Genomic DNA, 27,275 nt, shown 5'->3' on the forward strand with positions numbered 1-27,275 from the left:
TTGTGCATCCACTGGTAAGAAGCAACCCACCTTTAGAAAGTCATTTTATATAAGAATAAAAAATGTGTTGTTACTGACCAATCAAAATAGCTCTATCATGCAATATTTTCCATCCGAGACACACACTCATATCATCAGACAGCAAGTGGGTATTGGAACTCATAATTAGTTTTCTTCGTTGCAGCTAATCCTCATTACAAACTAGTCAGGGTTATCTCAAGAAGTTAAAATGCCACTACTTATATTAAATAGTTCTCTTATCTCATCTTTGGAACAGAACTACACTATTTAAGACTTCCTAGTTAGTATTAAAATAATCTCACATTCAGCAGGGAAACATTGTCTGTTCAAGAAGTAAATACTTTCCTCAATACGATGCAGCAAGACTGAATTGAAAGTCATTGTTTGCCAAAATCAAAGAACAGTTTTGCCATTTTCGATGTTGGCAGATCATAGAAGTTTAAAGGGAGAAGCGTCAGGGTTCTTTTAGGAAGCAATATAAGTCATGATAGGTGTTGTACATTCCCTGGGGATTCAAGCAGTTTTGCAAGAACCCAGCTGTTGAGAATTAAACCTCACACCAATCTATGCAGATCAGGCATGTGCTGCGTAACCAGTAAAATCCTGGAGGAGCATATTGGCAGGGGAGGCACATCTACAAGGTCCAAACACTTTGCCCTAAAGGATCACCACAGCTACAGAACTGGTATGTATTCCCATTCCTGAAATAATTCCCAATGCATCAGACTAAAGTAATACTTACACACAAATATCTTATATATAGAATAATAATAATACACAAACACACAACGTGGACACTTTACCTCAAGAATCAGATCAAAAGGATCTTGAACTTTGATCTCCGTCTTTGTATCTAGGTAATAAACTAGGGAAATTTGCCTAATTCCAACATAAGCAACTTGTTACTGATGCTTTCTTTGCTTCAGCAGGTTGATTCAGCCCAGGCTAGGACCTTGGTTCCTTTATATAGCCTACCATTGCTTAAGATCCCAATTAGATTAAAATATTCTCCCACCCTGAGGATTTCCTCAGTCATTAGTCAGAAATTAGATTCACTTTCTTCCCACCACAGCACTTACTGTCCCTGCCTGCTCTGGAGACACTAATTACTGCCTAGGAGTAAACAGGCAGCTCGTGACTGCTCACATCTTTAGCCAACCTCTAACGAGATCATCAGCACATGGCTAAGCAGACTGCCCTTTCCCTCCTGCATGGGCAATACTCAGATCCTAATGTGAAGCTGTCCTTTGGGGTTTTTTTCTGTTTTTAATCTCATATTCCATCAAACATCTGATCATACAACACGGCACGTTGCTGACTCTCCTATGAGATTAAACGCAATGATCATCAAATCACTTTCCATGGTAACAGGTCCCTGGGTGGCTGTATCCTGAGCTGCCCCTGCAGGCTACCACATCACCGGACAAGACAAAGTATTAGCAAAACTCACATTTTTTCAGGATTCGTAGCATATATGAAACTAATGAGAGTCTGTGTAACACGTTGGCAGATATTTGGATAAATACATTTTAATTCCCAACACCAAACTCCTTCAGCTTCACATTTACATGCATTTTCTAGGCATGGATCATCAGAACTCAATCTTGTCTGCATTAAACACCGACTGCACGGGGCTGCTCAAATGATAATTCCGTGCATGAACACTGGTGGCTCCTGCTGAATTCTTGCAGTCCTCCTCCACCACTGACATTCACACCTGTGTGGTAGTCATGTGAATGGCATGTGAATATCAGTGGCTGGCTTGAATCCAGACTCAGATTTTTTTTTTCAAAATGATTATTTTTAGCAACTTCAGACCTCTTTTTTACGCAAAAAATATCAGAACTCTTAAGATACAGCTTGATAACTTTAATGAGGCTCTGCAATTTACACTCAGTATGTATTAGTACACAAAATAGAAGAAATCACATATACATATAAACTTTTGTCTGTTTTACAAGTCAACCAATATGAACTACACAAGTTTCATCTATTCACATAACAAAATGGAACACTGATGAGCTTCATTCACCGACCAAATATCTCAACAATTTATAGACCAACATTGTTGCAAAACAACGGCTAAAACAACTATCTTCCATAAAGAACAAATAATTTATGTCAACAGATACACTGGCATCACATTCTACGAAATGAAGAAGCCAAACAGCACTGACTGAACGCTTCCAGATTTCAGCAGAACCCACGTGAAGCAACACTGCGGAGCTTATACCAGCATCAAATCTGTCCACGGTTTATCAGCTCTGTGACTGAGGAAATAAATCACATAAAGAAATTCTTTAGGGCAAACAAAGCCATTTCATTTCATTACAGGGTTATTTAACCCATTTACTTTTCAACCTTTTTAAAACAAAAAGGAAATAGCATTTTTTTAAAAAAAATGAAATATTTAAACCTTTTTTTTTTATTTTCTGACTTTATTGTCACATACAATATAAATGTGTAGTTTTTGAATAGTTTTGGTCCCTCAGACTGTCATTGTTGTGCCTCAGTTTCTAACTACTTTGTCCAAATATACCAACAATTCACTAATGTAGTTATTTAAAGTAGGTAAAAATAACATTTGACATTTCTATCTCAGAACAATCCCTCTGCTACAAAGTCTCTGATCCTCTCATCTTTGTTTCTGAACAAAGTACAGTCACAAAAACCAAAGCTTTTTTAAGCAGCATTAAAGGTAAAGGGCCTCCCGTGTAAAGTCCTGGAAACTTTCTAGCACCTTCAATTATACTGAATGGCCTCATCTCTTCAGACACAGATCCTGCAAAAACTGAGCATGCAGTTTGCTTTCTCAACCACACTCCCAGGGCAGCTCCCTGCAGAGGGGCTCATTCAGTCACACACATTTTTCATGTGAGACACATGAGACCTTTTACGAGTGAAGCAGATGTACCTCAGTATAAGCATTAGGGGAACCCTTCAAGAAACTTCCTTTAGAGTTTTTTCTGGGGAGGGGAAAGCCCTACAGTTTTTACAGAGTAACCACAGCTTTATGTCTGTTTATTTCAACAAAATTTGTTGAAAGTATTGAAAACTCATTGACTGATCTAAAATTGTAACTGTATGCAAGCTGAGCTGATCCGCTTCTGTGTTCCAACAGGAAACCTCACGTTTTATCAGGGATTTGAAAGGAACACTAGCGAAGTCTGAAGCTCTCCCAAAAAGCAACGGCACAGAGATTAATTAAAAGGTCAAGTCAACGAACCAAGCAAACTACATAATTTAGTAAGCTGGGCACAAGCAAATGTCTTTTATACATCCAATTGGGAAACTCAATGCCTAGAAGCAAAGTATTCCCTTATGGAAAGGATGGTGGTCTTTCCCCTGGGAAGAGGCAACTCTGCAAAGGATTTGGGGTTATTGCTGGTAGATACAATCTACCCCTTTTAAAACACAGCTTGGAGATCACTTTCACACTTGCATGTGTTCCTGCTAAGGAAAAGGATTAAGGTAGGAGTATTATAAGGACCCCTATTCTCTTTAGTACCTGGAAGGGAGAAATATAGAATGATTCATCATTCTACTACCAGTTTTGGAAGGCATGTACCCTAAAATGAATTAAAACATTTAAGTGCATCTTTTGGAATGGCAACATCAAACTGGTAAGCAACAAGAGCAAACCACTCACAATTAAAAACAAATCCCAAACCACTGAGCCCAGGAATTCATTTTAAGGTATTGCCCGTGCATGAGTGTCACCTCCATCATCTCTTCATACACCATGTTTAATTTTATTACCCCGTAGTGCTGAGTGGCTGTAGTTTTACTTGTTTAGAACTTACTGGTGACTCAGATATTGCTGCAACCTTCAAAGAATTCTTGATGGAGCTGAGTTCCCACATGTGTAAGTTTATGACATGCACACCACAACAGCCCCTTGTGATCTTGTACAGGTTTTTAAGTACAGCTTTCCGGAGAAGAATGTACACCCAGGGATCTAAAATCTGATTCCACGTCGCCATTCGGAGAGCAAAAAGTATTGTTTCACAGGTCTCCTTCGAATGACTCTTGTTTATCCCGATTCTGGCCATTGTCACCTGAAAATGGAACATTTTAAAATTATACATCAGAAAAATACAACAAGACAGCATGCGCATGAGTTAAAGTGTTTCAACATTTTGTCCAATCTTCACAGCATCGATGCATCCCAGTTGCAAAGTAAATACTTCCAGTCATAGAATCATAGAATAACCAGGTTGGAAAAGATCCACCGGATCATCGAGTCCAACCATTCCTATCAAACACTAAACCATGTCCCTCAGCACCTCGTCCACCCGTGCCTTAAACACCTCCAGGGAAGGTGACTCAACCACCTCCCTGGGCAGCCTGTTCCAGTTCCCAATGACCCTTTCTGTGAAGAATTTTTTCCTAATGTCCAGCCTAAACCTCCATTTATCATTCTGGAAAAATCTCTGATGTTTTACACAGGAGGTACATGTGTCTCTGCTGAATTACTTCTGTTGAAACTTGAGCACGGGTTGGTAACCACCCCAAGAAAACCCTCCAAAAACAGGGTTTAATTTGAGTAAGGAATAAAAACTTATCCAGAATTTGAGATGATAAAGCATGCCAAGACTGTTCCAGGGACAAATTTTTTCAAGGACAGAAGCCACTGCTATATCAGAACATTTTTACAAAGGGTATTTACTTTTTCACATTTTCCAAATAAAAGGCTGCATAAGAAATATAACACCTTGATTTCATCAAGAAGATTTATGTATTTTAAGCTGCAACAGAACACAAATTTATTGACACCAGAGGGTTTAGACATTCTTAGGCAAATTTAAGCCATGGTAACAAAGGCCACCAATATCCCCTCCTCTTGCCAAGGAGACGTAGAGGGTTTCATTCAGCTGCAGAGATGCTGCACATGGACAGACTTCCACAAACAACTCTGGATCCAACAGTTTCACACGAGTGGAGGCATTAGTCTGGCAGTCTAACTCTGAATGAGACTCAGAGAATACCCAAGAGCTGCACCAGCCCACTAAGTTGTGGCTGGCTTCGCCACTTTGCAGACCTGCAGCCGAGGCTTTGAAACACCAGCCCCGGTGAAACACACGCCGCTAGGGCTCCTGCCCTGCAGAGCCCTCCTTTACGCCCATTCTGCCACTGAGCTTTTGTAACCTGAGTTCCTGTGTGAGGAAACCCTGACTCTGCAAAGCCAGGAATCTGCCAGAGGATGGTAAATTATCTCATTCTATTATTAATGTTGAAAGCACATGAAGACTTTTTTGGTAGAAAGATGAAACACTGTAAAGCTTTCAGTCCCAAAGCCTTTAAAGTGCTACAGCTATTTAACTAGGAAACAGGATATTTTACAATTGATGCTGTGAGTACACTGATTTACTGGGTGATGAGAGGTAAGGTCAGTCCATCCAAGTGCAGAGAGTCCTCTTTTCACAAAGATACATTGAAAAAAAAAAAACAAAAACCCACACTAAAAAATAATAATGAATGAAGAGAGAAAACTACCGTTCCAGATTCCAGCAAACTTATTCTACTCCTTTTTAAATGCTTCTCTGTATTCCTAGGCCCTACCTATAGCTTGCAGGTTACCACATGTGAGTATAAACTTGAGTGGAACAGACTGGACGCACAAAAGGAGACTGTACTTGCTTGGTTAAGCATTTGATCAAGTATTTCTGTATGGACATCTATGGGAGCTGCAAAGAGAGCCCATAGGAACATTCCTAAGGAGGCTGGTAAGATGGGCAGAAGCACAGCTGGGAACCGGCGTTAGGAGGAGGAGAAATGTCTGAGCACTGAGCCAACACAAACACAAGTCAGTTCCCTGAATCTGCTTTTCACCCCACAACTGCTGGGTGCATTCCTCTCTGACATCAGCAGCCCACCCAAACTTGGACAACTCCTTTGGCTTCTGCCTGGGATATTTTCTCAAGACAGTCCTATATTTTTTTATTAGAGGTCCAAGACCACAAGCCAAAGTCCAAGACTCACTCATGCGAGTAGCACTGGTCAGCAAATGAGAGCACAACAGAGCTCACAGACTAATGTCCTTCTCTGATATGGCCTATGCTTGACTTAATACAGACATACAGCTTCCTGATATGCTTCTTGATGTAACTCAGAATTTTGTTTATTGTTCTTCTCTTGCATTCTGCGAAGTTAATAAATGCCAAATCAAATTTCATGCCCAGAAGAGGGAGCAGCATATGTTGCCATCCAGGAAAAGTAACTCCATCCGGACATTGTAAAATGCTATTATTTGCACACATGTTATCTAGCAAAATGGTGAGATTCCTTTCCATTTCATAGTAATCACCTCTAAGTGAATCCATTTGTTTGCTGTTCAGCTTGCTGGCTCAACATAAAGTACCTCTGGTTTGATTATGGATTTACATAAAGTAAATCAAGACAACAATGAAATTTGATACATAATTTTATGAAGACCGATTTATACACGACTCTAAATCCCAGCTGAATCGGAGTAGAATGGAGTGAGGTCAATATAAATTATTATTTCTATCACATTTTCATTTTAGTTTTCTTATGTAAATCTAAAATCTTAGAAGTCATTTTGAAATCATAAATAAAGGCCTAACACAGCTGCATTATATTGAAACAAAACATGCATACAGTCTGAATTTGCTCTTTAGGTGTGACAAATTCATGTCACTGAACTGGCACATCACCAGCTCAGGAATGGCAACCACAGCTTGCTGCAGTGCTAAGCTGATTTCTGAGACCAGGACCTCCTATGCAGGCACCAAGAAGACCCTTCTTTTCTTATTATTTGACTACTACAGTTCAATAATTACAGAATCACAGAATCACAGAATAACCAGGTTGGAAGAGACCCACCGGATCATCGAGTCCAACCGTTCAAAGTCAAAGAAACCTATTACTTCAAAGTCAAGAAACCTATTCAAAGACTGATATTGTTTCCTCCTTCCCTGTAGGTCCATCAGGTTAGGATGATGAAGGAATTCTGTCCTCTGTGGCCAGTGGTTCACAAGTGGGGAAGCAAGAAGAGGTAACCTTATTGCATCATATCTAGTTGCCTTTGATCTCTACAACTGAATTTAACATTAGTGCAGATTCAGCAGTACGACTCAAAAAATTAATCCCCAGCTGGGAAATAAGAAACGTAATTCATGACATTTCATAATATATTTAGAAATGTAAAATCCAAGTAGCATTTTGCTGAGTTATACAGTGTTTATATGGACACAGCTGTCGTGTGTCTCCCTGGTTTGCAAAAAAATGGAAGTGTCATATGATGTAATCAATACAATTCAAACTGTCTTTAGGAAAATAACTGTAAAAGCATAACTGTAAAAGCGACTATAAAAGAAGGATGACTGCTTGTAAGACATAAAGTTACTCTGATTGACATCAGTCCTTGTTGGCTTAAGAAAAGATCTGAGAATTCCCTGTCCCTTAACAATAAATGCAGAGAAATCAAAACTTGACACAAAACATTAGACTTCTCCATCCTTTTTGTCCAATTTCAGACTTGACCAAAGCCAACGTTCATTTTGCAAGATCCAGGAAGTTTGATAGGAAAGTTTTAAAAACGTTTTGGAATTACTGACTCCTACAATTTTGCATCTTGCAGATATCGTCAGAGAATCGTCTTTTCCCTTAGGGATAAGGCTCAGTGCACCAAACTGAAAAAAAACAAATTACTCCAAAGCTTCATGCCACTCTCCAAATATAAACAGCGTGTCTTTGATTTCCCTTCCAGTTGGATCTCAATTATATGAGAACAATGAATACGCTAAATGGCAGTGCTGCCTAGTCACATTCCTGTTAGTACTCAAGGACAGCCAGTCAAAACAAGCAGACTTTACAGCTAATTAGGAAATAAGGCAAACTGCAATATGACTTTGATGCATTTCAGCACATAGGCTCTAAACCCAAGTTCTATTCTTGACTTCAGGAAACTGGATAAAAATCAGTCACCAGGAGATTGACATGCAAAGCAGAACCGTCAGGCTAGTTTTGTTACGTGCAAACAAATAACAGAAATTCTCTTCCTCTGTAGCTTAGCCTTCAGGCTCCATTTCCCTGTGGGAACATTGTAGACCCTCCCAAGCCTCTTCCTTTTCCTTTGGATTTCATTACAGGCAGTTCTGAGAATTTCCATTAATGGAGGAAAGTCCATGTTTTTTTTCACAGTTTGCAGATCACTTACATGGTTGGACTTGATGATCCGGTGGGTCTTTTCCAACCTGGTGATTCTATGATTCTATGACTCTATATTTTGTCACTGATGCCTATGTCGAACCCAGAGGTTGGGTTCGACAGTACCAACCCAGAGGTTGGTACTTTGTCCTAAGAAACACAGGACTCAAGGCAGTATTCTACTGACTATGTCCCACTCCATGGAAACAAAAAAAGACATCATTAGTTTGAATTTCCATAAGTTTTTTTGTGCTTATGTGCTACAAAGAAGTTGCAGCCTGCTTTAGGCAAGAACTGATTAGAAGATAATGCTTTGCAGTGTTCTATAAACACAGATTTTAAGAAAAAAATATGCAAAATAGGAGATAAGAGAAATCAAACTGTATCTATCTTAGCATTTTATGCACCATTCAGTATCTTCTAAGAACAGTTGTTAGAAAAGAAATACTGACAGCAAATTGCCTATATTGTTCCTATATAGATATTGCAGTACATAAACCAGGCATATTTTTCAAACAAAGCTGAGTATGCCTCATTTTATTTTTTATTTGACTCAATATAAATCAGTGCAAAAGTGAGGACTTCCAAGAAAAATATGTAGCAAACCACTTTTCCCATCAGAATTTTAGTACACATACTGGACTACTCATGCTACATAATGCTTCTTATATTATAGATCTGCAACATGTTTTCCCCCTCACATTTTCTTTTCCCTTTTCAAAGGAAAAAACATGAACCACCTCTTCAATTTCTACGTACCAGGTGATCACTTGGTCTAGCAAGTAAATTATAACCAAGCATAGTGATTTTACAAAAAACATGTATTTAAAAAGGAACTGGAGAAGACAAAATGTACTAGCAAGTCTTCCTCCACATCAAGGTCCAGAGGGTACTTTTAAGGGGATACGTAATACTTCCACGTTTAGTTTCGTGGGATCAGCTCTCAACAAGTAGCAGCACTGTGAAAAAAAAAAATACTGCCTTAAAAATTAACAGCAGATCCACTGACACGCTATTCAGTTGGGGAAAAATCTGTGTCTGCCTCAAGTTCTCATCCAAAACAGGTAATCAAGTATGGTAACTACTACCTGCCATGAAATGCATCCTTAAACATGCAAGTTTACCTATTACCCTGTCAAAGGCAGCAAGTTTGAGAAAGATCTTCCTTTATCAAGGTCACAGTTCTCTCCAGAAACACAGAACTCAAACGAGAAACAGACAGAAAACATTCAGATGACCAAAGGTAGCTGAGGTTGCAAAAGAAGTCTGTAGAAGTTTATTTACCCTGCATGTGCTATTCACACCCCTTAAAAAAGAGCTGCATAAACCTGCTGGAGGCATGGTAAAGCTACCAGCACTCTAAGCTCACAAGTGTTCCCAAAACACTACTGCTGTGATAAAAGCCAAAAAAGTATAGAGAAAACAGGAGAACACAACGGTTTCCACAAAGCAAATGAAAGTCTATTCTAATATTTCTTTCTCAGATACGGCTGATTCTGTAACCAGGCAATTTCTTCCTGGCCAAAGAAGCGTGGCCAGCAGGTCGAGGGAGGGGATTCTGACCCTCTATTCCTCACTTGTGAGGCCCCATCTGGAGTCCTGTGTCTGGTTCTGGAATCCTCAATGTAAGAAGGAGATGGAACTGTTGGAAGGGTCCAGAGGAGGCCATGAAGTTGATCAGAGGGCTGGAGCACCTCCCATACGAGCACAGGCTGAGAGAGTTGGGATTGTTCAGCCTGGAGAAGAGAAGGCTCCGAGGAGACCTTATAGTGACCTTCCAGTACCTCAAGGAGGCTACAGGAAAGGTGGGGAGGGACAGTTCACAAAGGCTTGTAGCGATAGAACTAGGAGCAACGGGAATAAACTGAAGAGGGGCAGATTTAGACTAGACATAAGGAAGAATTTCTTCACTATGAGAGTGGTGATGCCCTGGAACGGGTTGTCCAGTGAAGCTGTGGCTGCCCCATCCCTGGAGGTGTTCAAGGCCAGGCTGGATGGGGCCTTGCGCAGCCTGATCCAGTGGGAGGTGTCCCTGCCCATGGCAGGGGTGGAACTGGATGATCGTTAAGATCCCTTCTAACCCAAACTATTCTATGACTCTGAGTGTAACGATTCTGCTTAATGAACTTGATACCACTCAGGATATAGAATCCTAGAATCACCAGGTTGGAAGAGACCCACCGGATCATCAAGTCCAACCATTCCCATCAATCACTAAACCACGTCCCTCAGCACCTCGTCCACCCGTCCCTTAAACCCCTCCAGGGAAGGTGACTCAACCACCTCCGTACTGTTCTCATGTTGGCAAGATCAAAGCCTTGAAACGGTCCAAGCACCCCCCTGAATTGACAGGGCACGTTCCATATCAGCTCAGCTCTGACCTCGCTGTATGGTGCCTCCTTGCTGAGGATGTTGAGTTCTTCTGAGCTTTCTGCTCTCCTCACACAGGCTCAGGGCTGCAGAGGACCTGCCATCGATTGCACTCCATTACTGCGCCATCAGAGGCAAATGTGACATTTTCACCATCTGTGGTTTTACAGCTTTATGCAAAATATTTACGGATGGCAATACGCTTTCTGAATGAACATTTGCAAAGATCTTTTGAAATGAGATTTTTATATATGCAAGAATTTGTCAAAATTACTGGAAAAATAAATGTGTAGTGCCACAACGTTATACTCACTATTTATATTTTATTAACTGCCTACAGCATTACCGCACTTTTTATAATATAATTATGAAGTAAGCTCCAGAACAATTTTTCGTGTGTATAAACTTGAAAACACTAACTGAACGTGAAACTTTTATTTTCTGCCACTTTTCCCCGTAGACACTAGCTATTTGCAGTAAAATAAATTCAGGAGTGGGGCTTGAATTAAACCGCTGTTTCTCCAAAAGAATCCAGATATTTCTGTCTCAAAAAGATATTTCTATCTTTCTCCTTCTTTCCTTTCTTGCATCTCAAAATTAGAAATACTTTGGTTCCACTAGCTGGCAATGCAATTACTCTCACAGTTTAACTGATTAACTCATTGAAAAGTAAAGGAGAATGGATATGGATAGAGAAGATTTTAGCACTGAAAACAGTAGATGACTCACTTTACAATGAAAAGACACAGTGTTCGTACCAAAGTCAAACAAACAACCTGTTTCCTGAGCTACGTGTTCTAAAGTTATAAGAAAGCCTGCTTCCGTAGAGCAAGGAATGTACTGCTGCCTAACAAGGCCTATAACAAAAATCTCTCGTACAAGAAAATTAATTTTACAGATAAAATTAAAACTTTCTTTACCCAACAATGCTGAGAGAAACCTTACAGGACAACTGCTAAACCTCTTGAGTCCAGAAAGTAATAGAAGTATTTCTAATACTGCGTAAAGACCATCCTGAAAAACACGAATCAATCAAATAAATAAGGACTATACATATTCAAGGTCCATTTATTCTTCCATTAGAGTCAGTTGCGTAAAGCTTCAAACCCTGGAAATGGTCTATTACTTCTCTTTTATTGCTTTGTTTTTTCCGATTGTCACATTCATTTGGAAAACAACCACATTTTTATTGGTTAAATAAATACCCTCATTGATTTAGGAGCAATAGAACTTCTCTCACTACTACTCTATAAATATCCAAAATGAATCACAAATAATACATGATACTGGGGAGGAAGAGAATACAGGGCAAAAAAAAAAAGAGACAAGGCGGAGGAAAAAAAGAGCTGCAAAGGTCCACAGTTACAGAATGAATTCAGCATTTCATTACTCCTATGCACCGTGTCAAATCAATAGCTTAGAAGTGAAGTGACTTTCAAACGTCACCTGTATGTCTGTGGAGAGGCACAATACAGATTCAGCAACCAGAGGCAAGTCTTCCACTCAAGTCTTTGAGAGCAAGAAAATTTCCTTCTATAAGGAGTCTGCCAGTTCTCACCTAGCCATTTTTTTAATTCTCTCAGATTTGCTACTTTTGTCTAAGACTCCAGGAATTAAGCTGAATTCCCTAAGGGTTCCTTGGACAGGTCCTGATTTCAGAGCAATGGCACATACCTGAAGGACCTCAGGGCAAGTACAATCAAATGCAGAGATATCCATCCATATTAGAAGTGTTAAAAGAAGGCAGAAGAATTTCACAGTGCGTCAGTCGTGATATATAGTGGCCTTTTCACCTCTCCTAGAACCCAGGAATGCAGATGGCTTTGATGTGTGACCAAGCCTGCGAGACTTCAAGTAATAACAGGTCTAAAAAAGTAAAGAACCTACTCTATTGTCTACCAATGGAGTCAGTCCTTCAGTTTAATTATCTGAGAAATTATGATGCTTATTACATGGGTGTAGGGGGAAAATAAGAAGGGTGAGGGATGATACATTAAATTGTATTTACATTTTATGTATATTTATGTTTCCCTTGTATGCAATCTACACAGTGGAGGAAAATGAAATCTTTTTAAAGATGGACTAGAGTAAAGACTTGGTGCTCTGATTTGCAGTATTTGCAAATCTGGCTGGAGGCAAAGGAAGATGCAATATCTTCCTTTCGTGCTATTTTTTTTAAAAATCACCTTTATTAAAGTGACTTATTCTATATAACCTTGTGGAGAAGTACACTAAGATGCTATGAACGGAAATATCAATGACTTAGCAATATACTTACCAAGTTAGAATATATAATTTGCAATTATTTTTTTCTTTAATGTTGGCAAATAAATTAAAAGGGACTGCTGTGCAGCTGGATCACGTTTTAAGTGGAGGAGGGAAGAGATAAATAAAATCTCCATTTAAGAGTGATTTATTTCTCACTACTTCTGCAAATGTGTGTTCCTGGTAAAAAGTGGATTCAATTTTATTTCCAACTCACTAATGAACTGTAGATTCCAGAACAAATTGCTACTATTTGCATGAATCCTCACTTCCTTCCTGCTTCACCTTCTGTTTTAACACCTTTCCATGCAGTGCAGCTGATGGGAACATAGCTGGCCACATCCCTGATAGCAGAGGAGTCTTCCTCCCCACGTCCTAACGCTGGTTGTAGCATGGATGGTGAAGTTGCTCATGGGCAGACTCACTACACCCTTTACACCCTCCCTCACTCCCATAACACTGGCGTAGCCGTGCAGCCCATGCACAGCCAGTTCACACAGGGTTCAAGCCACTTGAAGATGCTGGGAGCACACAGGTCTGGGACAGCAAGGAGGGGACCAGCTGGAGACCAGTCATTAACTTCCATTTCTCCAGTGACAAAGTAACCTAAGTTTGGTATTGAGTCTTTAAAACCTCAGCTCGGGATGTCCCTGACACAAAGGCTCAGCTTTCTTCTGCAAACCCTGCAGAAACACAGCTCCAATGCCATTCAAACCCACCCTTTGGCACACATCTCTGAACGAGGTCTTCACACAGCTCATTAAAAAGAGGAGCTAAAAGAAAGCTTCTGAGCTGTTCTCCACTCCCTGCTCTATCTGGGATGGATAAGAGCAACCCTTCAGCAAGAGACAGTACATCACCTACAACACAGCGCAGGTTCATTCAGCCACTCAGCTATTTCACCTCATCCAATATAAGAATGAAACCAAAAGAATGAGTCACAAGTACTACAACTTTACTGTAACTAACTCCAAGTGTAAACTCTTTCTGCAATATTCCTGCCACCAGACCATTACTATTCCTAAAAGCACATACCAAGAACTCAGAATAAGATTGTGCTCCTGTTCTGCAGGTGCCTTCCTTCCTCAGGGAGCTTGTGATCCAAATTGCAATCCAGCAATTTCTGAAAATTTTCATTTAAAATTTAAGTCTTAAAAACACATGAAATAAAAACTATTGCTCTGGTTTAAATCTGAACAGTGTATTTCCCAGAAGAGGATCTAAATAACACAGTCTCCAAGTACATTGACATGAACTGGTTCTATACTACTGAGACAACTAATTTCTGCTAGAAAAACTTAAGACCATGAATTAACACCATAATAAATAACTCGGAGACTATACAAATGTATATCACACCATGTTGTTTGTCAGGTTAAACTTGGTAAGGAAGAAGGACTTTCTGGAGTTGTTTCATGTGAATGCATTTGTCCCAGAGACTTTTCAGCACCAAATTTACCATTTAAAGTCTTTAGATAGTCAGCAAAGAGCACTTTCCTAAAATAAACATACAAAAATGGTTATGCTGTGTGTGACATTTTCCAAAAATGGTTATGCAGTGTATGATATTTTCAAGGAAGAAAGGCCTGAATAAGTGTAATGTCTAGGAAATAGGAAGAATTCTCTTACAACAAACAAAATTGGAATATATGTCAAATTGGCTTAGTTTTTAATATCAAGCACAGAATCCAAAAGCTTCAGCAACTGAATAAATACTGGGAGGTTATGAATGGCAAATTTATTTGGTTGAAGTTTCAGAATATGATTTTTTGAGATGGCAATTTCAAAATTAAAAAAAAAAAAAACCAAAATTTTATGTCAAAGTTGCTGACATCTATTTGGAACAAAATATTGTGTTTCAATATATGTATCTTTATGGCTTAATCCTGTATATATAATGTAAAATTAAAACTCAAGCAGCAAGCGATTTTGAAGGAAAAACAGGACCACATTGTTTTAAAAATGCAAAGTTCTCACATGGCTGTAAACCTGCCTTCTCTACTTTTTCTCTCCAAAGCAAACCAATCTCATTGCATTCTGGTGGCACTATATTTTTGGAAACAGGCTTTACGTAAGTTTTTCCAAACAGCAGAAGTAAACATAGATAACAAAAACTATAATTATGCTTCCCCAAAAGCCTTTGATAAAGGACAATCTGTTAGTCTCAGCTCCTCTTGCTTCCCTGGCTCACATCATTACTGCAGAACAAGATGCTGACGCATCCATTCCTTCTCCAAAACTTCTTTCACGTTGAGAGAGTATCTCAGCTGCTCAACTCCCTCCCTGACTTCTGTGACAGGGAGCTAAACACTTGAATTACAAATACAGCCACAATTAATATAGTGTTTCTAAGCACTCGATGATAAACTTTGCCCTGGCCCACACTTTAAGACATTTTTTTAAATGATTCATGTTTCTCAGAAGGGCTAAGACCCATAAGATCTCTGCAAACTGCAAAAGATGAAAATAGGAACAAACCAGTTCTGAATGCTGAAACAGTACTTTTGAAATTCAGTATCGTTTTGGGGGATTATACTCCAAAATGATACTCATTTCATTTCTCATCTAACCCTGTGGAAATATGCCAGCTGTGCCCCTTAAGAATCCAAAAGAAAAGAAAAATCTCTACAACTGATACTAAAAAAAGGCATGAATGTCTTATTCAAGGGCTTCTAGTATCATACAAACACATCTGAACAGATGGATTAAATTCTAAATGCATCGTATTAAGCTTTGTTATCCTCTCTCTGCAAACACCTACTATTTCTTTCCATGGATTATTTTCATGGTGACATATAAAAGTATGTCTGAATTGTCCAAGTTGCTACTTAAACCTTATTCCACAGGAAATTAAAAGACACTTGTGTCTTGAGACTAACAAAAATGTTAATCAAAATGGGTATTCCCTTTCGCCTTAACCTCTAAAACCAGTGATTTATTCCAAAATATCTTTTGGGCCATAATATTAGCAATGACGCTAACACTGCAGTGATTTAACTGAATCTGGAATACCAGAAGCTCATTCAGAGGAACTCAAGCAAGACTAGTAATTGAATTTGCACAGTGTTAAAGGATGGATTATGAAACCTGTCAAGCAATTAATGATACGAGGGAAAGCAAAGAGCCTTTTTTGAGTGTAGCTTGAAAGACAAATAAACTCGTATGAGAATTTTTTTTTTTCCTTTCCAGAGGAACTCAGGGAGCGGTTCATTCAAACAGCCGCTCCTGATCTGACTTCTTCTGACACAGCAAGGTCTGGAAGAGAAATAACAATCTCTAGTCAACAATAACCATTACTGTATTGATGCTTCAGACCAGGAATAAAGAGGTCTATCTAGCAGACCTTCTGCTGGCAAAAAGACTGTTTTCCTTTCCCCGTGAAGCTGGTTCATTAATTACAACTGTTGTGGCAGAAGTGGGGTCCTGAGATGGGCTTGCACGTGGCCCAAGAGATGCAATGACAATGTCCAGCAGACACCCCTGTGGAGGTCTACAGCAGGCCACGTCTCTCTGCCCATCAGCCTTTCACATGCAGGGTGTTAAGCGTGACCCAGACCCGACTCGAACCACATCTGCTTTACTCTAACAACACATCCCACATTTGTATGGTGTCAACAGACAACCCTTCTAGCAAAACATGACAAGAATTCAAAAAAGCCAGCACAAACATAGTAATTATCATTGATTATCTTCTTCAAAATCTTGAAAAAGACAGACAAAGCGTCCTTTTCCTTTGTGAACATAACTTTTACAACAGCATTAAAGCTGGAAGGTCAGCTAAACGTATTTAAGAGTATCTCCTTCAGTCTTCAGAAAAGGATGACTGGAAATTGAAAGCCTCACTTATTCTTTTTTCAAAAGAAAAGATCACTCTCCTTGTTGACAGTGCCTACGCAGGCACGAGTTGACGGAGGCTGCAGCTTTGACTGCCCACGTGTTTTGCCAGTCTAAGAGAACAAGCTTCCACAGAGCAGCCACCCACGAGATCCAAGGTGGCTCCACCATACACTGGGACAAGGGCGTGTTGTATATGCCAGCATAAGAGAGTACAGCATAAATTTAACCTGCCATTAAAGGTTATTAAAGAATACAGAAAGCAGGAATGGTGGGAAACGCTTCAAGGGTAACACAGGTATGAACTTCTAGCAAAGTGTCACTGTGCGTGTATATACGTGACTACACATCCAGAAACGCTAAAATGAGATGCACAGAGGACTTCCTTGCACAACAAAGTAGCTGATACTGAATGCAACTACGTGGCCTAGAATTTAGTTAGTGCAAAACCTGCGACCCACTGACCTCATTCAGCACATACCAACCCTCAGCCTGTCTCAGCACTCGTAATACTTGGTGGAACAACCAGGGGGAGGTGGGCTGGGATAAGGGCACTCCACCAAGAGCATCCCCATTACAGCAGCTCCAGCAGCGTATTCACTGAAGGACCACTCAGGCCAGCTCCAGCAGCTTCAAGTTTGGAGGGATTCGACAAACTTTAAGCTAAACGCAGCCCTAGGTGCACAAAACCCAAGCATCGAGCCTCCTCACATGAGAAAATCTGAGGATAAAAAGTCAGAGTAAGTTCAGAGAGATGCAATTAGCATAACAAATTGGAAAAGGAAGAGGTGGCACGTTAAGAGACTACTACAAAATAATGTAGGTAGTAAAAAAAGCAACTGAATGAGAGTTGATTTAATCATATGAAATAAGTAGTTGAGATATTTAAAAAAAAATAAAACAGAAGGAGTGGCTATTTTCTGCAGTACAGGGGAGGCAAAACCAGAATGAAAGTAATCAGATAACTGCATGGAAAAAGATCTTAACAAAACTAATTTGAATGTAGAAAAATTTTCCTCTAGCTAAGACTGTTACACACATTAAAAAGATTAGACAATTTTCCACATCATAATTTGTTCCCATAGATTAATTCAGTCCAAAATAACCTCCTCCTGTCCATAACTACAAGAAGTTCACTTTGCTACTCCAAAACCAGAATTTAAAATATGTTTATCCCTTAAGCCCCACCAAATCTGATGTCCTGAAGTCAGAATTTGCTCATACAAACACAGCTCCAAAACCAAACTGTTTCATGACAGGCCAGACATCAAGTCACGGCCAAAACCCAACTTTATATAACAATCTACTTCATGAGCAATGCTTGTCACAAAACGCTCCAGCCCAACTATTTGCTTTGGAAATCTAACCGATAGGCACCAAATTTATGCACCAAAATTCACGTGTCAATAGCAAAGGCTGAAAAAAGTACTTTCTGCACAGGAGAAGAGGGCGTTACTGACTTTGGAATGTATGTTTCTAGAATTACCCATCACGAAGGAAAATCATTTGGCCTGTAAGAACCAATGTGCCTCTACCAATCACTGACTACACAGATTATCAGCAAGCTCATGAATTTCACTTGTTGCTTTTTTTATGAATTCCCTCCTGTTCTCAACTCCTTGGGAGGTAAATGTTCCCCCATAGGGGAAGAAGCAGGGAGTTCCCCTCATTCCAGCACTCCATTACGGAAAGATTCCCACACTGTGGCATAACACTTGAAAATGCTGCTTGTTTTTGAGGAATAAATGAGATAGAGCTTCAGGAAAGAAATCAGAAGGAAGAAGAGAAATCAGAAGGAAGTCCCTGTCCAACAGCCCCAGGCAGAGCTCAACATGAGCCAACAGAGATGTTGATTCATTAGAATATTATATATTATTTTATATAATATTAAATGCTATGTATATATACATATACACAGATATTTAAAGGCACCAAAACAAACTCACTACCGCTGAGCTGGTGCAGAAGTCAAGTTCAGTTCCATACCAGGCACTATAAGGTATGATCCAGGGTCTGGCGTCTCCTGTGTCATCTAAAGGTGATTTTACCACAGGACAGTGACTGAATATATAGCTCCATTTAGGAAAAAAATAAAATAAAATCTAATAGTGAAGTAAACCTGCAGCTGGATTATAGTATTGGATAGACTTGATTTTGGGAGCCATGCGCATACGACAATTGACGCAACACCAGACTAGATTGAAAACAGAAGAAAAATAAACAAAGCAAATCCCCCAGCTGATGGAATATCACACCAAAGAAATCCAGACTCTCGCATCTGCAAACCACATGTGGCGTAAACTGCATCGCCTTCCTCCGCTTTCTCATCCAAAGGTTTGTTTAGTTTCTAATCGTTTCGGTTTCTGTCGAGGCAATTGGCGCTCACATAGCATTTTGCTTTGTATACTCCTTGGGACAGAGAGCATCGGTAAAATTCACAGTTCAAAGACTGACACTGACTTCTAGATTTTGCTTTGAAAAGCAATTAAAAAAGCAAATTAATGCAAAACAGGCATGCGTTTACCTACTTTGCCAAATAATTTCACCTATGAACACCTGCTCATATTTATTTCAGGAAATACTTATTTTGGCGTATGCTGATTAAATTATAGAATCTAAACAATTCATTTCATGAATGAATAGCCCTGAGAGTTTTCAGATAAACCAGACAAGTAGAGTTGTACCAGCAATTCTGCGACCTGATAAACCCTGGATGTCTTCATTGTAGCACTTTAGCAGAACGTTCCTGGCAAAGCTTTATTCCACTGAACTTGTAAGCTCCACCACTGTCCAATAAAGCTTTCAAAATTAACGCTGCACTTATAATTCTGTTTGGATTCAGTGAACAGAACGCTCTCAAAACAAACCATCGGTAATTCAGACAATTCGCTTTGATGACTTCTCCTACAAGCCTAACAGCTAAGAAAGGTAACAACTACCAAGGACCCCGTCTCCTTGCACTTGCCAGACTATGAACTCTGGCTAAAACACTAACTGCTCACTCCCTTGAAATCTTGTTTCAAGAACTAAATCCTACTTTATTAACTTTTTTTTTTTTTAGTTTCTTGTTTCCAACATAACTTTGTCCCTATAGCAGAACTGTTTTCCATACCGCCAGGCTAATTTCAGTGATAGTTTTGCTCATCTCATTTCAAAAGAGACCCAGAAACAAAGCGCCTCGAGCCTGGAATGCGCACAGAGCACTGGCAGATTTTTCCCAATGAACCAGAATTGCTTTTCTATCACCTCCCTCTGCAACACGTTCCTTAACACTACCCAGACCAAAGTTAAGCCAGAAGTCATTCGCTGCTCTGCATCACCATCAATGCCAAACACTGAAAAGGCTCTAAAACAAAATTTGCTGCTGGAATAATAATTCATTGTCAACTATAACTTAGATGGAGTTAAATACTTTAACAAAAGTAGTGCTGTGAGTTCATTAAAGATTGTCGAGATTTAAAAAATATGGTTTTATAATTAATAAAAATTGAAAGGCATAAGAAAAATACCAACACTGAAAAATCAACCACCATATTTGCAATTTAGGGCTCCTTCATATGCTGAATAAATGAAGTATCTCTTTTGCATCAGAGAAATCTATAGCTCTTTTGACATCCAAGGGCTTTTTAAAAATAAAATTAATTCCAGCCTTAAAGGACAGTTATTTTATCTGAAAATAAATGTCAACAGAGAATAATACACTGGGTTGTTTTTTTTCCATGAAAAGTAAAGCCATCATTTCAGTTGCTTTTCTTGAAAACCATTCCATGACTTGCCCCAGAAAAACTTCAGGTGTCTGGAAGCACCTGGAAGGAAATTCACTACCAAAACTTGTTCTGATGACTTTGTGCTCTATATACTATAGCCCTGACACTGACAAAAGGCAACATGAATTTGCACTAAGCTGCAGGGCAAGGCTAGAAAAAATCTCCGTGTTGAACAGAAGTGAGAGGGTTTTTTGCATTTCAGTGATGCAAAAATTTATATCCAGACTCTCTCCTTGATGGCTGCAATACTGGGTTAATTAAATGCTACCTGCCAGATACAACCAACTGCTGCAGCTTGGCTAATATCGGTACCTAACTTAGAACCAGCTCTGGTAATTCCACACCATACTGTAGGGAAGGAGTAAATTAGATATACCTGGTTCAGATCTCAGACTTAAGTTCCTATCCTTGTGAACTCAAACCAAAATTTCTCCTCATTCATATCAGTGTGAAACTATGGGACCTTGTTTCTAGGAAATAAATTATGATTTCATATGATTTGTGACTTAACTTCTCTCGCCCTAGTACAAACAGAAATGTTCTTCAGTCAGGTTTACACAGTAAAAAGTTAATATTAGCTTTATAATGCCAGCATATAGCAGGAGGTACCAAATTCTTTCCAAATCATAATCCCAATTCCTTTGACTTTACTCACTGACAGAGCACACATGAACGTGAGCAACACTTACCGCTTCGGAAGAGTCACTGCAGTTACCAGCAAGCAGCCCCAAGTTTCAGCCGGGCCAGCACTGACTGCACAGATCAGCTTTACTAGCCATCTGTTCACATTACACACCCGGTCTTGCTAGGTCTAAACTGAATTTTCATTTTAACCCACTGCCAACCACTGTCTTTTAACACGACTCTAAAACAAAGCCCTTAATACCCTGCCAAAGGAGTGGAGGATTTTTACGTTCTTAACTGTTATCTTCTGTAACACAGTTTGCAAGTAGCAGTAAACTGAAATAATAACAACGAACAGGCTACCATAAATAAAAAATCATATAAACCACAGTACAGACTAAACAGACTTGCCACTCCAAGACTGCACTGGATTTTTGGACAAGCTCAACACTGGCTCTGATTTATTCTACTCGCTATTCTGCTACCGTCTACTTCACAGCATGGGAAATAGTGTCCTCACAGCTCCTACATATTTAGCTTACTCAATGTATTTTGCTTACGATCAGAAGAGGAGAATAATTACCATTTTTCTTATAGATGCATAGGTACACACATTATGGTTAATTAATACATTGGAGAGTGAATGGAGCTGTTATCGCTGCTTTAGAACCTGGAGATAAAAAAGTATAACTTTTATACAGTGATGTGCATTAAAAATTGTCAAACACGTTAGGGTCTTACCAGGAATGGACTCCAGCAAATGCAAGAAACACACATTATAGCCAAGAGCTGAATGATCATTTCAAAATGATGAGATCTGCCTTGTCTTTGTTGACTTTTAAGTTTGACTCTTAAGAGAGTAATTCCCGTGACAGCATTGCACAAGAACGAAATAGCAAGGGCCAGTAACCCAAGGCAAGAAAAAAGTAAGAGATAAAATCTGTCTTCCCAGTCCTCAACATGTTCTGTTTTATAGAAGCACCAGGTCCTCGATGCTTGAATTTGATAGGCTCTAAACCTAAGAATAGGCAGCAAAGCTATAAGAACAGCAAACAGACATACCATAGTCAACATCATTTTCACATGTTTAGAAGTCATTTTTGTAGAGTGAAATATTGGCTTAGTGACTCCAATGCACCGTTCAACAGCCATCACGCTGCCCAGGAAGAGCGGGCACAAACCAAAGAAAACCATGCAGATGCCAAAAACACTGCAGAGAATGTTGGATTGGTTAAATCGAATCCAGTCTTTATCCGACGCATACACAAACACTGCGATGGTTCCGTTGATGAGGTGGCCAAAGAGATCTGTGACAACCAAGCCGCTGGCAAGAAGCAAAAAGGAGGCTTTGGATTTCTGTCTGAACCTCTGATACGCCTTCATGAGAATTGCTATTGCGAGGCTGTTGGACAAAATTCCCACTGTCATGAAGATTATTGAAAAGAAAACTGAAATCTTCTTCTCCGTGTGGCAGGTTGTGTTTCTCAAGATTCCCAATCCAGCCAGCCCTGGCGATTTTGAACTGTTCATGGTTAGGAAAGGAGAGGCAGCCCTCAAAACATTTCAGCAGTCTTGCAATCCAAAGGCATCTGCAATATTAAATAGAAAAATACACACACTGTAAGAGGTATCCCACTGTTCAAATGGCTTGTGAAGCAGAAATTCCATAATATGTCTGTGGTACAAATCTAATTTTCCATTTTTTTGAGTGATATGATATTTTAAGCATATAAAGCAATTATCTGAATTCATTGTACAATGCAGATATAGTATCCAGTGCCTTTAGAGTCTCTGCACTTATAAGAGACACAAAATAACGTAGAAAACGTATAATGCTCATGTATATCTAATCAGAGAGACCATACAAAACACTCCGGTGATTAAACTACATATATAAACAATTTTTTTGCAACACACTCCCTAGAATGCAAGTATTTCCCAGCCCAACCACAGTCAAAAGTTGTAACACTCAAACTGGAATGTTTTGAGATGATACTCACACTCCATTTTTCTTCTCACTGCTCAGCATTTACTTTCAAAACAATATCCTAACTTCTTCCAAGTAATTCTCCTCTCACAATGTTTCAAAGCACCGAAGTCTCTCCAGCTCCGCTGTTCCCTCTCTGAAGTACAACTCGTGCTTCAGAAGCGAATTCAAGTTGTTCAGAAGTGAATTCAAGTTACTTTTACACTTTATCTCCTATCTCTGCTCTCAGGCAAAAACTTCCCATGCAGAATAAAGAGCTTTAATAACGCCGAATGCAAAGAGGAAGCGAAATCTCTCCAAAGTGGGGGGGGTGGGGGGTGGGGGTGGAAAGGGTAAGCTGAGGTATTCCTGGCATTTAGGAATGCGACGCGGGTGGGCAGACGGAGAACTCGGAAAGGCACCGCATCCCCTGAAAGGCACCGCATCCCCTCGCATCCTATCCTATCCCATCGCATCCTATCCTATCCCATCGCATCCCATCCTATCCCATCACATCCTATCCTATCCCATCGCATCCCATCCTACCACACCGCATCCCACGGCACTGCACTTTTGCTTCCTATCCCATCCCACTGCATCCCATCCCATCCCACCGCATCCCACCGCTTCCCATCCCACTGCATCCCATCCCATCCCATCCCATTGCTTCCCATCCCACTGCATCCCACCGCTCCCCATGCCACTGCATCCCATCCCATCCCATCCCACCACTTCCCATCCCATCCCATCCCATCCTACCGCTTCCCATCCCACTGCATCCCATCCCATCCCACCCCACCTCATCCCATCCTACTGCATCCCATCACTTCCCATCTCACTGCATCCCATCCCATCTTATCCCACCACTTCCCATCCCATCCCATCCCATCCCATCCCATCCCATCCCATCCCATCCCATCCCATCCCATCCCACTGCATCCCATCGCTTCCCATCCCACTGCATCCCATCTCACCGCATCCCACCCCGCCGCACCGCACTTTTCCTCCCTCTCCGGCCCCGTCCCACCTCCCCGCGGCACCGGGAGCACCCACCTCGGCGGCTCGGGGCGGAGGGAGCGCGCCCCGCTCCCCCCGGCGCCCCCGCTTTAAGCTGTCGCCTTCGCCGCCGCCGCCGCCGCCGCCGTGGGCGGAGCGACCCCCGGCCCGGGCTGCAGCCGCCCCGCCGGCCACCGCTCGCCCCGCGCCGCCTTCTCCCTCCCCTCCGCCGCCGGGGCCGCCCCCCCGCCCTCCTCCCTCCGCCTCCGCTCCCTCCCCTACGCCTGCAGCCCGCGAGCCTGCCCGGCCGCCCCGGGACGCGCTCCCACCGGCGGGTCCGGAGCCGTCGTGCCTTGTCCCGGCTGGAGGAGCCTCCCTGGGGCAAGTCCTGCAGCCCCCGAGGCAATTTCTGTACCCTCAGGGCAGCTCGCGCAGCCCCAAGGACAAATCTTGCGGCCCCCAGGGCAATTCCTTCACTCCTGGGGCAATTCCTGCAGCCCCGAGGACAAATCCTGCACCCCCAGGGGAAAGTCCTGCAGCCCTCAAGGCAATTCTTGCAACCAACGGGTTAATTTCTGTGCCCTCACGGCAATTCACGCAGCCCCAGGGACAAATCCTGTGCACCCCAGGGCAATTACTTCACTCCTGGGGCAAATCCTGCAGCCCCAGGGAAAAATCCTGCAGCCCTCAAGGCAATTCTTGCAACCACCGGGGCAATTTCTGTGACCCCAGGACAATTTGCACAGCCCTAAGGACAAATCTTGCGGCCCCCAGGGCAATTCCTTCACTCCTGGGGTAATTCCTGCAGCCTCGAGGACAAATCTTGCACCCCCAGGGGAAAATCCTGCAGCCTCGAGGCAATTCTTGCAACCCCTCAAGGCATTTTCTGTGCCCTAAGGGCAATTCACACAGCCCCAGGGACAAATCCTGCACCCCCAGGGGAAAATCCTGCAGCCCCAGAGGTAATTCCTTCACTCCTGGGGCAATTCCTGCAGCCCCCGGGGCAATTCCTGTGCCCTCAGGGCAACTCACACAGCCCCAGGGACAAATCCTGCACCCCCAGGGGAAAATCCTGCAGCCCTCGAGGCAATTCTTGCAACCACTGGGGCAATTTCTGTCACCCCAGGACAATTCGTGCAGCCCCCAGGGCAATTCCTGCAGCCCCCGGGGCAAATATTTCACTCCTGGGGCAATTCCTGCAGCCCCGAGGACAAATCTTGCACCCCCAGGGGAAAATCCTGCAGCCTCGAGGCAATTCTTGCAACCCCTCAAGGCATTTTCTGTGCCCTAAGGGCAATTCACACAGCCCCAGGGACAAATCCTGCAGCCCCAGAGGTAATTCTTGCCACCTCTGGGGCAAGTTTTGCAGCCCCCAAGGACAATTCTTGCACCCTCAGGACACTTTCTGCAGCCCCCAGAGTAGTTCCTGCAGCCCCAAGGACAGTTTCTGCAGCCCCCAGGGCACCTGGCTCTGTCCCAAGAAGGTGGAAATACTGAGGTCAGTCCTTCCCCACCATAGGAGTCGGGAGAGGTGTGGGGAGCGTGGACTGAATTATCTTAAAGTTGTTTTCCAGCCTAAATAAGTCTGTGATCCCAGCTCCAGGAGACGAGGCCGTTCCAGACAGGCAGGATGAGATGTATCCGTGAGGCAACCAAGTGCTCACATCTGTTTTCAGCCACAGACTCATCCCTTCGCTTCCCATGTGCTTCTTCCCAACCTCTCCCTCCACCAGCTACCATGGGATATGCTTATGTACGTCACTAGAGATGCCCCTCACACCTACCAGATCAGGTAGAGCTAACGGTGCTCCTTGGATAATTGCTCCACTGCAGAAATATGGTGAGAATACAACCAGGCAAGGAGTTAACCACACTACGAGTAAGTCTGGAGATCCAACAGTTCTTCTTTTCCCATCACGTATTCAGGTTGTAACAACTTGAAGTCATAGATAACTTTTAAGTTCTCTCATCCATCAATATCCAGGGCTACTAAACAGGCCTGAAAGGGAAATTTTATTAAAAACTTTTACTACAGAAATAAGTCAAATTATAAAATCAAGGTCAAAATATAAAGCCAAGCTGTAAAACATTACAGAAGTTAGTAAGTAATAATGGAGAACTTGTATTTTTTTCCTCTGAGACACAGCCTTGAGTCGTACTGCTCCGGCTCCACAAGGCAAGTAATTAAAAATTAAAATTCTCAAGCATGCTACAGTTTTTGCTTACCTTTATGTCTTGAATACTATGGATACACTTGGCCTCTTCTGAATCCACCAGTGAGGTAATACAGGCTGCAAACGTCCAGCCTTTCAAACAGGATCTCAAATCACGCACATAAACAATTAAAAGCACCACCCGTTGGCCTTCTTCCTCAAAACGCTTGTCAGATTTTGGCATTTTATATAACGAGCAAAAATAGTCAGTTTGGTCTGATTAGGACCTATGAATTCCCAGAAAATCCTTTCTTTAATACAATAATAAAATATTAAAATATCACAAAATACATTATTGTCCATTAAAGTTCAGAGGAAAAGAGTTTAGTTTATTTTATGTTTCTCTGCCCAGAAATAAATGGAGATCTCAAACTACAAATACCTTGCACCGTGCCCTTCTTTCCTAGCCAGATTTCTTCACCCGTCTCTCCTGGAAAGGGAACCAAGGCTGTTTGAAAAGAAGCAGTGAAGTTGATACATCAAGACCTTGCAGTCTGGGAGGCAGAAGTTAAAACGCCGTTATCAGGTAGATCAAGCCAAAGAGAAGAACAGAAAATCCTCAAGGCAGATGTTTCAGTTTGCTTGTAAAAAAATGTGGTTAGAATAAGGAAGGAAAACGCAGGCTTGTAGAGTGCATCCCAAGAAAATCACCAAAAAAGGGAGAGTGACATATCAGTTGCTGCAGAGATCGGGATAGGAGAACAAGAAATACTAATAGGAAAGGAAATATATAACCTTTCATCACTCTTTTTAGACAACAAGCATAGAAGGCTGCCCCTGCACCTGCGCAAAGCGCCACATCGCTGTTTTGTACATGTTAAACGTCAACATAAGCAGAGCTGATATGCCAGCAACTCAGCCCTGCACACATTTGTGTGCTCCTGATACGAGAACAATTGAAATAATGGTGTCTGTGGGGTGAGGTGGTTTTGCAGGCTTATGGCTAAGTAGGCTGGTGCCTTCAGAAGGTGCTGGAGGAGTGAAAACGGGCAATGGCAGCAGCAGAACTGAGCTTTTCACACCGAGTGATGATCAGCTTTCTTCATT

At 41.5% G+C, this 27,275-nt stretch overlaps 1 protein-coding gene across 3 annotated transcripts; it reads right to left on the reverse strand.

The window, feature by feature from the left end:
• Positions 1–1,875: 1,875 nt before the first annotated feature.
• PTGFR (prostaglandin F receptor) lies at positions 1,876–26,285 on the reverse strand. 3 transcript variants are annotated; one of them, XM_069862855.1, is made up of 4 exons: positions 25,800–26,285; positions 21,795–22,642; positions 3,825–4,079; positions 1,876–2,291 (listed from the first exon to the last, which is right to left on the reverse strand). In XM_069862855.1, the coding sequence occupies exons 2-4, from the start codon at positions 22,581–22,583 to the stop codon at positions 2,280–2,282; spliced, it is 1,056 nt and encodes a 351-aa protein (XP_069718956.1). In that variant the 5' UTR covers positions 22,584–22,642; positions 25,800–26,285; the 3' UTR covers positions 1,876–2,279. The 3 variants fall into 3 exon arrangements, with proteins under 3 accessions (XP_069718956.1, XP_069718954.1, XP_069718955.1); XM_069862853.1 differs by having other exon boundaries at positions 1,876–4,079; XM_069862854.1 differs by lacking the exon at positions 25,800–26,285 and adding an exon at positions 23,054–23,193 and having other exon boundaries at positions 1,876–4,079.
• Positions 26,286–27,275: the final 990 nt, after the last annotated feature.

This window comes from Phaenicophaeus curvirostris, chromosome 8 (assembly GCF_032191515.1).
Source record: "Phaenicophaeus curvirostris isolate KB17595 chromosome 8, BPBGC_Pcur_1.0, whole genome shotgun sequence".
Taxonomy (NCBI): Eukaryota; Metazoa; Chordata; class Aves; order Cuculiformes; family Cuculidae; genus Phaenicophaeus; species Phaenicophaeus curvirostris.

Coding starts and splice junctions, on each gene's coding strand:
- PTGFR (XM_069862853.1), bottom strand. CDS start 22,583: ATGAACAGTTCAAAATCGCCAGGGCTGGCTGGATTGGGAATCTTGAGA. Junction 4,080..21,794: donor TTTGCTGGAGTCCATTCCTG/GTAAGACCCTAA, acceptor TTCCATTTTCAG/GTGACAATGGCCAGAATCGG.